At 37.1% G+C, this 12,364-nt stretch overlaps 1 protein-coding gene across 2 annotated transcripts in view; it reads right to left on the bottom strand.

The window, feature by feature from the left end:
* LOC129247547 (hairy/enhancer-of-split related with YRPW motif-like protein) overlaps nucleotides 1-10,944 on the bottom strand; it is a 29,320-nt gene extending 18,376 nt beyond the window's left edge. For both annotated transcript variants that reach the window (XM_054886707.1, XM_054886706.1), the window contains exons 1-2: nucleotides 10,889-10,944; nucleotides 7,637-8,508 (exon numbers count right to left, since the gene is read on the bottom strand). In XM_054886707.1, the coding sequence (XP_054742682.1) occupies nucleotides 7,637-7,685 (49 nt within the window). In that variant the 5' untranslated portion in view covers nucleotides 7,686-8,508; nucleotides 10,889-10,944. The remainder of the gene's footprint in view (nucleotides 1-7,636; nucleotides 8,509-10,888) is intronic.
* Between the last annotated feature and the right edge of the window lie 1,420 nt (nucleotides 10,945-12,364).

Genomic DNA, 12,364 nt, shown 5'->3' with positions numbered 1-12,364 from the left:
CGCGCCAATTATATATGTACATATATATATGTATATATATATATGTTTATTTCATATTTTATATTGGTATTGACTGGTATACTTTAAAGGACATGTTTTTAATTGCGTACTTGCAACATGCAACTTGTTTGTCCAACTCTCCACAAAGAGGTTCAAGCAATACAGTAGAACAATAAAGAATCACAACACGAATTAATTGACAACTGTCGCTTGTCGCCTGTCGCGAAAAAATTTCATTGAGTATTAACGCTGCTTTCTGCTGTTATCTACTTAAAATCTCAGATAATTTGCAGTTTTCTATTTTTGTAACTTTTTTGAAATACATGCCATGATAGCTAGGTCTTATAAGTTTTGCAATCCAGTACTTTTCTGATATTTGACATTCTGATCGAATGCTTTCAAATTCTTAAAAATTGCTTTACTGGTTAAATTTGACTGCACCTTATGCAGACAAAGATGAAAGGACTTTCGTATTAAACGAAACCCGTATTGCTGAACCTTTGATCAAAAGGTTCCCGAAACAATCGCCAGGTGGCGCCCTAAGTCAACTGATTTGAGTTATGTCTTTTGTTTTTGTCGGGTTGCCACATTTGTGATTATTATTCCTAACAAAATAGTATCACCACTGCTTGCCATTTGTAAGAGTTACGGCGTCTTGAGTAAATGTACCTCTGCGCGTGCTTTCGATTTTTTATAGATTTGCAACAGCAAGTTTGTATTGAATGTTGCGCTAAAAATAGATTCAATGCTGTGAGAACCTTAGAAATGTTGGGAAACTCTTTCGGTAATGATACTCTAAAGAAAACAACGGACATCTATTTACGAGTGGCATGAACGCTTTAGAAGAGATCGTGTGTCCGTCGAGCATGATGTACGTAGTGGAAGGCCGTCAACATTAAAAACTTATGAAAACATCAACAAAGAAAAGTTGAACCATAACTGTAAACTAACCATTAGAGAGCTGGAAGAGGACTTGAACATTGCTTATGGATCCATTCAGAGCATTTGCTTACGCCGTGTTGCTGCAAAATTGGTTCCAAAAGACCTGAATTTAATGCAAAAAAGGGGCCGTGTTCATATCGCCAATGACATGATTTTCAAGGCTAAATCCGAGCCCACATTCATCAATCGCATCATTACTGGAGACGAGACGTAGGTTTATGAGTACAACATGCAATCCACACATCAGTTTCGAAATAACCATGCCATTTTCGGTCAAAAAAGAAAGGGATGCTCACGGTTTTTATAGATTACAGCAGTACTGTACACCACGATTTTCCTCATAAGGTCAGATAGTTAATAAGGACTATTATTTGGGTGTTATGAGACGTTTATGTGAAGCAATTCGCCGAAAAAGAAAAGCAAGACGTGGACTTTCACCATGATAACTCACCATCGCACAGTGCTAATTTTAGCCTTGAATTGTTGACCAAGCACGAAACGAATACCATCACACAGCAATCGAATTCACTTGATGTAGCTTCCTGTGATATTTTTCTTTTGATCATATAAAATTGTATTTTGAATTTTCTGAATATATTCCGGGACCTTTTTGATCAAGGGGTATGTTTAACGAACCGCCAAACTAATGTTTTAAACACAAGGAAATCACTGAGCGAGCGGGCGGGCGGAGTGATGCCGTCGTATTTCTGCGAATAAGAGTTGTTTACGTTTTTTACTGACAGTTGATTTTGCCGACTGGCGGTCGGACAAAATTAAAACTAAATCTGTGTATTTCGTCAGACGCACTATTATGCGGCCTAATTTTTCAACAGTAAGGCCAAATTTTGTCAGATCAAATTGCGGAGAATTTTTTGTATGGTGTTTACATATTCTTTCAGATACATATGTGCCTTTAAATATTTTTACAGGAATATTTAAAAATTGAGCTTAACGGATAATCATGAGCATTTTGTTATTTTTTCCACTTTAAATTGTTGTACCTTAAAAATTCAGTTGATGATTCTATTGAGTTTATAGATGCAGTCTGGCTAATTCAAACCTAGATTTTCGTTATAAAAAATTTAAATGCTGCTAAATAGGCGCATTCTTTTCTCAAAGCGATAAGTGAAATTTGTTAGTATTGAGAGAAATTAAGAAAGCGTACGTTGTTCCACGTATGAAAGCGATTTGTAGCAGTATTTCTATATTCAATACTATAACTTAGAATGCTGGATTGGCCTTCATAATCGCCTGATGCCAACTCTATTGGAGATGTTTGGGCAATAGTTTAGCAAGAACTCAAAAGAAAACAAATATGGACAGTCAGTTATCAAGAAAAATTCGGCTGATTTGGGGCCAATAACATCCACAACTTGCGTAGAAATGAACATTAAAGTCAAAGTATGGCTCCAAGATTCGAAGCCATTATAGCTAATGGTGATGACTATATGTGGATTTTATTTAATATATTTGGTATAATAAAGCCCATTGGATGCTTGTTGTAGCCTAGACAGGCGATGGCGTCAATCGGGATTACTTAATTCAAAATTATCTCTAGAATTAAGTGCCACTAATGCGAATTCACAAATAGACTTATTATGATAAATTAAGCGGATTAGGGGAATTCTCGATGACAACAGTTACATCTATTTTGAATGAAAAATAATGAATCTTTTATAGAGAAGAACAAGAAGAACTAAAAACAACCATTATATATATATATATATATAGTAGCGATCGCCCCTCGGCCGGCAATGGCAAACGTCCGAGTCTATTTCTGTTATGAAAAAGCTCCTCATGAAAAATATCTGCTGTTCGGAATCGGCTTGAAACTGTAGGTCCCTCCATTTGTGGAACAACATCAAGGTGCACGCCACAAATAGAAGGAGAAGCTCGGCCAAACACCCAAAAAAAAAAAGGTGTACGCGTTAATCCCGATTAACGTCACCGTTGGTCTAGGCTATTCGAATTTAATTGGCCAAATAATTTCTAAGTGAAGCCGGTCGCGCTTCTACTAGACTAGCTGTAAATGAAAGTAATTGAAATATGATAAAAAAGTGACGTATTTCAATTTCGTATCGACTTTACAACTTTTTCTTTGATTTTTTAAGTTTCACTATGAAAATCACGATTCCACAAAATACTATATTAATTAAGTTACTGTTATTACTTCAGCAATCAAAATATTTATATATTGTACATACCAAGTCTTTGGCAGAACTAGGGAAAAACTGCTTACAAAAAGAAGCTTGTATTAAGGCATAACACATAAATCTTTACGTCCCAGCCTAAAATCAGCGCACGGCGTGAAATTTCTTTTATAAGTCACGCCATTCAATTTCGGTTAGTCTCATACCAGCAGTTTGTTGCACATACATAATTGTCGGCGTGAGTGAATATTAGGTTGGGCTGCTAGTTGGTTAATCATTTTCTATCGAAGCCTTGCGTGAATTTTAGCAAATACTTTGACATTAACTCGAAGTTCTTGATATCTTTATTGACGAAGTATATCCACATATACTTACATATTTAATGGCAAATTATAAAGAGTTTACGTTTATTGCGACCCTAGTATTTATAAAATGATGCAAAATGCCGTCAACAACGGAGACATGTATCCCCGGGCTCGTAATCCTCTAGACGTCCGGTCCTGCAGAGTCATTTTTAGCAAAAGTTTTTAGAAGCTAGCAGTTTTAAAACAGGTTTATTGATTTTCATTTCTGTTTATAAAATTTCTTGATATACAGTGATGGTCAAAGTTTACATACACAAAAATAGAGGTCGATACGTTGCGTTTTTAATTAACTCATATCTTCGTTAATTTATGTTAAAAAATGTTTTTTTGCTTAGTTAATCGTGATTAGAAAAAGATTTAAATAAAACTGTATCAATACAATTTTGAATAGAATTTATGGACTTTCAAACCAACGAAAATTATCCACCACTGTACATAAATAGTCTTACAAAAGTGACGCCTAGATGTTAGTAGCGAATAATTCCTGGATAGTACTGTTTTTTGATGCCATCTTTGACATTAGTCAAGTAGACAGGTGAATAAATTTACACGATAGAAAAACGCGAAACTTATAATGAAAATAGTTTATCTTTAAGAACAACATATCGCAAAATGCGTAATTTTTTTGGTGGAAATAATAGTCCGAATGAGTTTTTAGAAATTTACGATCCGAATATGCAAACTGAAAGGATGTTTTATGTATTATTGATAATAATTTAGAGAAAAACTTAATTATTTTTCATCCTGTATTCGTCTTATTGTTGATATAGGAATATAAAACGACTGAAGAAATATATGCAAAATACCACTAGGAAACTCAGCGAATTACATGGTAAGCAAATAATAAATAAATATAAATAAAATATAAATAAAATATATATAAAAATATATATAAAATAATAAATAAATAATAATAAAATAAAAATATACCATTGTGTTCGGCCGTAGCAAAGTACTCGGTCAAACACCCAATATATAAGTACATATAAATACCTACTTATATATAATTACGCTTGCACCATTTATTGGGTGTTTGACCGAGCTCCTCCTCCTATTTGTTGAATGTGTGAATGAAGAAATCTACAGTTTTAAGATGACTCCGAACGACAAATGGTTTTTTTTGTGAGGAGCTTTTTTATGGTAAAAATATACATGAACGAATATTTGAACCTGTGCTCTTCCGAATGGTAGTCTCGCACCAACCTATTTTGATATGGCCGCCGCTAACTGTATGTACATAAATGCAAGATAAAACCGATTTCGGCTGTTCTTTTGCAAGTCGGATGTAAAAGAATACAACAATTACAAACAGTTAAGTAAGCAATTGTAATTCTTAGAAAACATTAAAAAAAAAATTATTAAACACAAATAGCTGTTATTAATGTATGACAAAACATTTCTCATTTGGAAAAGTTCGTATAATGCGCATATTTTTCATGTCTGTCAAGAAGAAATTCAAAATCAGATACTGAAGAAGAAAAGTAAAAATACGGGGAAGTTACAAAAAATGTTATTAACAAAGGCATTTGACTAACAATTATCTTCGGTTTACATTGACTTCTGAATTTTCATCGCAGGAAATTTAATATTCTCCTTTTTGTAAATAAATTACTCCAATTTTTACCGCCGTAGATGGGTAGAACTGTAAAAAATCCATAAATTTGAGGCATTCACCCATTGCTCATTTATAAACTCGAACTTCATGGATCTCTTCCTACCTCTATGATAGAACGCAAAGAGTTATTTAAAAAAATGTGTATCCGACGAAAACGGTTGAAAACTGTTTTATGGCCGATCTGTATCTCCTAGGCGATGCTGCGACTACTAACATGTCGGTTAACTTCGATTATTTCTGTGATTTTATCGACATTATCCACTTTTCTTTAACATCAAAAATGCCTGAACAGAATCGACGAAACCAAAATTATACATAATAGCGGTTTTAGTATCGGCACCCTAAACACCATTCCCGATTTCACTGGCATTTTCGCCTTTATCAAAGAAAAAGTGTAAAGTGTACCGAATTTTCTCTTTGTTGACCTCCATGGTTAAAACTTTGTAACTCACAATTAAATGGAACAAATAAAAAACAGCAAACGAATTTTTTTAGTGTGAAATGTACCATGTGAATATTGACAACGAGCATAAACTTCAAATTGTTTGATTGACACTTTATGATATATCGACCCTTACAGCCATCTACCGAAAAAATAATAGATTTCTTTTTCCCCAAACTAATATATAAATGCAGCCGCCGTAACCGAATGGGTTGGTGCGTGATTACCATTCGGAATTCACAGAAAGAACGTTGGTTCGAATCTCGGTGAAAGTAAAATTAATAAAATCATTTTTCTAACAGCGGTCGGCCCTCGGCAGGCAATGGCAAACCTCATAAAAATATCTGCCCTTCGGAGTCGGCTTGAAACTGAAGGACCTTCCATTTGTGGAGCAACATCAAGACGCACACCACAAATAGGAGGAGGAGCTCGGCCAAACACCCAAAAAGTGTGTACGCGCCAATTATATATATATATATAATATATAAATGGCGCTTCCACGGTTAGCCGATCTTGTTCTTCCATTTGTGATGTGCTTTTCGATGTTGTTCCACGAATGGAGGAACCTACAGTTTTACGCGAAACAATATGGGAAAGAATCAGCTCATGCAGGATCGCGAAAATCATGCTACGTAGACATAATGTGAGGTCTACAAATTATATTTTATCTCTTCGCAGGAATGAATGTAAACTTGTAGTGGGGATACTGACTGGATCCTGTCTCACTCCAACGTACGCGACCAAACTGAAGCTAGTGCAGAACGATACAAGCACAAGATGTAACGAAGTCAACGAGAGGGGAACTCGGGCACAACTACTTTACCACTGCACGGAACGAATAAACTGCTTAGGTTCTGCATCATTTTCAACCTTAGAAAGCGTGGCAAAACAAAAAACTAGCAGCCTACTTAAATAACACTGTGTGACAAAAAAAAAAAAAAAATTAAATATACTTTTATGGAGACCTAGCACAACTTGTGGCTATAGAAAAACTAAACAAAATGGTATAGGAGAAATTTCCAATACACCCCCAAAATATCGTTTTATGGCCATAAAACCGTTTTTCAGTAGGTTGATGGGAAGAATCACTCGTAACTTCACCAATTTCCATCCGATTTCGAATTTGTTTTTTTAGTTCGAAAGAACAAAAACAACAACACAGTGTGTTGACAATTTTTCTGAAATGACAACTGACGAGACTGTAGGCGGAAGTAATTGGAATTTTTTTATTTTTTCTCTATTTTTTCAACTTTGACATAATTTTTACGATATTATCCGATATTGAGGATTTTTTTTAGTACACTACTGTTATAGTATATTTAATTTTGCGTCGAATGAGCTATATTTGAATTAAAATTAATAGAGTTGTGTGAGTTTAAAGATTTTTTTTTTTTACTAATTTGGTATGTAGGCATCGAAGCATGAAAATGATAACAAGTGTCATTATAAACACATAATATTTATTGGAGTTTTGTACGGTATGGTACGGTATGGCCATAAAACGAGATTTTGGGGGTGTATTGGAAATTTCTCCTATACCATTTTTCTTAGTTTTACTATACCTACAAGTTGTACTAGGTCTCCATAAAAGTATAAAATCACTGTCACACAGTGTAATCTAAACTGTGTATTAAAGACGAAACATAAAGTTCTTAAACTCTCCACACAAACAGTTGATATCACTATGGATCAATTTCTGGTCTAACATATGTGCGATCTACCTAACCTAACCTTGGCCCGGCGCCGAAACAATTACGATCCGTACGTTTTGCGCACTGTACGTGTAGGTTGGGCGGGATGGAGTTCAACCTTTTGGTTTATTATTATTACGCAAATGCTGATTCTTCATTCCGTTTAGATGTTACAAATAACTTTTACGTGCACCACGACATAATACCCCAGCTGTAAGTTAAATTTTTTAAACTTATGTAAACACTCGGATTATAATGTCAGTATCATTTGCGCACCCAAGATCGAAATAACTACACAGGGTAAACACGTGAGAAAACTATAACTGCTCAGTTGTCTATGGAATGTGTATAGTTAGTTAAACATTATTTTATTTAATTTACTTAATAGTTGAATGCTGTAAATATAGTGCAAATTGCTAAACTCTTATTACCAGTTGATGTTTTACTTTTAGCATAATCCTTGTCGCGTTTTGCTGTCATATTGTCATGTTTGCCGAAAATCCTTGCGAATCCGTAACTAAACAAAGAAACGAAATGCTCGAGATAGGTCTATGTTGCACATGATCGCTACGGTGGTAAAAAATATCCAATTGTTCACAATCAAATTAGCTTATAAATCCAGAGATGTCATGTCCTTGCGACTTAAGTCCGTGCAGAAATCAATCAGACACAATATTTTACGTGCGAATATGTATTGAATTCAAGCAACCGTCGCAAGTTAAACACAATGTTATTGAAAGCGCGCTGACTCGTATGCTTTAAACAAACTTGTAGGCTACAATTAAATACTCTTCGTACATCTACACCATGCCCCTATTTAGGCCAGACACAAACGACAATTACGTCTGCTGCCGCCACCACTGTGTCAGCGACGGTGACAACGACAAGGTGTGTTGGTGTTAACTTGCTTTACAACACTGCGATAACATGAACTATTTCGCGAAACCACGATAAGTGAGCAAAGTTGAACGAAACGAAACGAAAACGCATCGGAACGTCCACACGCCAAGACGTCGAGCGACGAACTAACAGAATTTAAATCAAAACTGAATCATTATCCTTGGTGCTTTTCTAAATATCCTGGCCGCACAGACGACTACGGCGACGACGCGATTCGTGCATACATACATATGCACAAGTACATGTGTGTCGAAGCGAATCACAACAGTGGCATGCTATGCCGCATGTCGCATACCGAGCCGACTCGAGTTCAGTTCAGTTCAGTTGAGTTGAGCTGAGCTGAGCGCAGCAGATTGGAGTCAGCTAACCACCAGCAAAACAACAGAAACGACTATAACAAAAACTAAAACAAGAATGGCGCGAGCAATGCCAGTACCAGTAGCTGTAGCAACATGCGCCAACGCCAAGTAATGGCAACATTCGCCGGTTTGTTGGTTGGTTGCTTGGTTGACTGGTTGTGGCAAGTTGTGTGCACGCGGCTGTGCCGTTGGGGCGTTTGGGCGGCAACCGTTGGGATTTTAAGTCCGTGCAAAACCACGACGATGCACCGACTATGGCATCGACATACGACCTGACACCAACAACAAAGGTACTGGAGACACTAACTGGCAATGGTGAAGGAAAGCAGGGTGATGATGACGAATGTGGCGAACAATGTCTGGTTATAAAGTTGCAGAAGGACCACAAAGATTAGTTACGTAGTTTGATGAATGTCTCGATTGACTAGATATTTACATATATACATATAAGTATGAGTAAAGCTATATCACGAGTACTACCGAGAAATAAGTTCGATGGACTTAGAAGAAAAAAAATCATTGTCTCAAATGATATACTTATTCGATCAGTCTTTAAAACACTTATGTAGTTGCATTAAGTAGTCTAGCGTTTCATAATATATAAGATCTGGATATTCATGAAAACCAAGAATGCCTGATGGAATTGCATCAATTCGTACATTGTTTGCTAAACTAACCCAGCTCTCCCACAAACAGCATCACTTGGCGAATATCAACCGTGACTTTAAACACAAATAATACAATGTGCGCCGACTGCTAAGCTGTCGTGCATCTCGACAAGTTACAACTTTCATACCTACGTAGCCAAATATCTACATCCGTTTAAATTTATCACATCACAGAGCGACGTTTAGAAAAAAAAAATAACAACGTCAACATTGCGGACCTGCGATTCATGCTTACCAACATAAATATGTAGTTATGTGTATGCATATGTATATACGCATTTACATGCACACATTATAACACGGTAGCTTCTGCAATTGCTGCTGAAGTTTCGTCTTCGACTACCTTTCCCTTGGCTCCCCCGCCCTCAACTCCTCCATTACTAAAATTGCCGTTTACGTTATTTGCCGCCGATGCTTGTTGAGCTCTTGGTGTCAGGGTGGAATTCCCTTGGCGTGTGTACTCAAATGTATTTCTCCGCTTTCCATTCAACGCCTGACATTCTGTCCTTTCAGCCACTACCGTCGCGCCTACCAGTCAACCATCCGTATAACGCGTAGATATATGTATGTATGTAAATATGTTTATAATTCCAAGCCGACCCAAACCAAAAGAAATCAACGAGCCAACCTGACCAAACCAAACCGACGCGTATCCAAATGGAGCCGACAAACCCATTCAATTGACCGTCTCACTGTCTCACTGTTCCGCCGGCCAACCAACACAACCCATACTATATCCTCTCCCTATCCACACAGTCTTGTTAAACTACCCTTGCTTACGGAGCCCTCCCTGTGATGCATGACGTGCCAATACATTCCAAAGACCAGGCTGGTTGCCATCATCACTGCTGTTGAGGCGACGGTTGGCCAAAAGCCGGGTATGCCATGAAAAGACGGGTCGGTGAAAATTGTGAGTAACTGGCGCACACTGCCAGTGGCTACGACCTATACCGCAAACACACATCTATACATATATAATCGTGCAGAGATACTACAGAGGCCAGCCGACACGCCGTCCGCATTGAACACATACATTCTTGTATGCATGGCAAGTATACTTGCACACAAACTCGTACTTACTGAGCACACAAAGCTCATCCATATGTATTCCCGCAGAGTCGAGTACACAGACGGTGTCGCACGAGCCAAGTACCTCAACAATCCGCCATCAACTTGCCTGTCTCAGGCCCGACCACCCCGGTCCATCATTGCTACCCACGCTTAACCAAGTGGCAAACACAGAAGCGGGGCGACACGGGCATAAACACATTGCATGCAGTCTAACAGCAAAAACGGCAAACGGATGCGCAAGCTGACTGCTTGCCTGCCAAGTGCTGTTTAGTCGAGCTTACAGTACACATAAACACAAGCACAAAAACTTTTCAAACAATATAGAACCAAACGCATGTAAAAGCATTGGCGTGCGCACACACAAATTGTACATCCCTTGCCACAATCATAGCGTATAATTTAGAACCCGCGCGCACTTTGGCCTCCCCGGTGTTAACCTCTTTCCGCCGTTGCGCTCCTTGCTGTTGTTCCGCCTTCAATTTACCGACTTGAACGACTTCACATCTGAAAGTGGCGTTCTGGGATGAAAACAGCAAACACAACACCATCCCCATCACTGCCACCAGCAATAATGCTAACAATGAAAGCAAAAACAAAAACAACGTCAATGAAAACAGCAGCCAACAGCTCGCTAGACTGCCATCCAAACCATCCAACCGTGCAACCATCTAACCATTCAACCAACTGTGCACGCAGCCAGAAAGTAGGTAAGCAACAACCGCCGAACACCGACCACCGAACGCCGATCGCGACTATGATGTTAAGCTTTAGCAAACGAGTCGTCTCAACTCAACTTGACTACCATTTACCATGAGCCATGTGCCGCAATGTCAGGCATCGAGGCACACGCTACGATAACAACCAAAGTACCGCAACAAATAAAGCAAAAGTTTAGCACTGCTGAAGCCAACAGCCAGCAATTGCGCAGTATAAACGGTCATGGTGACTACTTAGAAATTTAACAAAAATTTCACTCTGCTATGTGTTTAAAAACAATAATATTATATTTCATTAATGATATTAATGAAGATGCGCTCATGCATCTGAATATTAAATAAAATATATTTTACTCGTAAATCATTACATATTCTTGGAATTGTATGTAATCTTCTAAAGGTGACGGGTTCTTTAAGAAATTGTTTAGTCTGCTTCAAGATATGTGATGAGTTTTAGAAAACATTCGTGCTGACAAAAAAAGGGCTCATGTTATAGGTGCGCGATTGCAACGAGAATGCAACGCCGATTTGGTCGGCAAAGAAACTGTGACAACATTTGTTGCTCAAGAAATTGAAGATTTTCATAGATAAAATGGTGGTGGAAATCATAGAAAATGGCACATTTTCCAAAAACATAGTTATTTAAACTCATAGTAGAATAATTTTATATTGTAATGTAAAAACAGGAGCTTCTAGGCATTTTCAGCCTGCCAGCGCTGAACAGTTGCTCACTAGCCACACTCAATGGAAAAGTAGATATGTTATATATTTCAGAGCAATTGTTTTCAATATTATTGTCTTCCGAGCTATGATACCAGGGAGTCTATACTCTGTAATGCGATGCGAAAGAAAATTGTATAACGAAAAAAAAAATTACATGTAAGTATTGTCTGTTTTCGAACAAAGTGCTGGTAATGTAGTTATGTTTCATTTAAACTGTACTATATTTCTAAGGTATATATTAGAAGATACATAATTAAATTTACTTTCACATTAAAATTACCATTCGGCCTATGTTGGCCTTTTTTCGCCGAAGCAGGCGAAACCGAAACCTATTTCGGTGGTTCTCTAAGTATTACTAAGTTTTGAGCGTAATTTGCAGTCAATGACATTTAATATTTGGTTTTAGAAAAACAGAACTGAAACATTATGAATAATGCTTTCGATATTTTAGGCAAAATATACATATGTATAATATTACATATCAATTCGCCAAAAGTTAAAATAACTGAAAAGTGGAAAATACCTTTATGTATCAAACTACCTTCTGGGTGTTCAAACGGAAAAGTAAAATTTTTTATGGAGAACTGAGTTGGAAAAACCTCTAGTTTAGAAAAAAACCTGGTTTAGTAAAAGTTAATTATTTTTTTATAAATATATTACTTAAAAATAAATAAATAATTGGCGCTATACCCTTTTTGGATGTTTGGCAGAACTCCTACACC

This window comes from Anastrepha obliqua, chromosome 5 (genome assembly GCF_027943255.1).
Source record: "Anastrepha obliqua isolate idAnaObli1 chromosome 5, idAnaObli1_1.0, whole genome shotgun sequence".
NCBI lineage: Eukaryota > Metazoa > Arthropoda > Insecta > Diptera > Tephritidae > Anastrepha > Anastrepha obliqua.
This window is presented reverse-complemented; position numbering and strand designations above follow the sequence as displayed.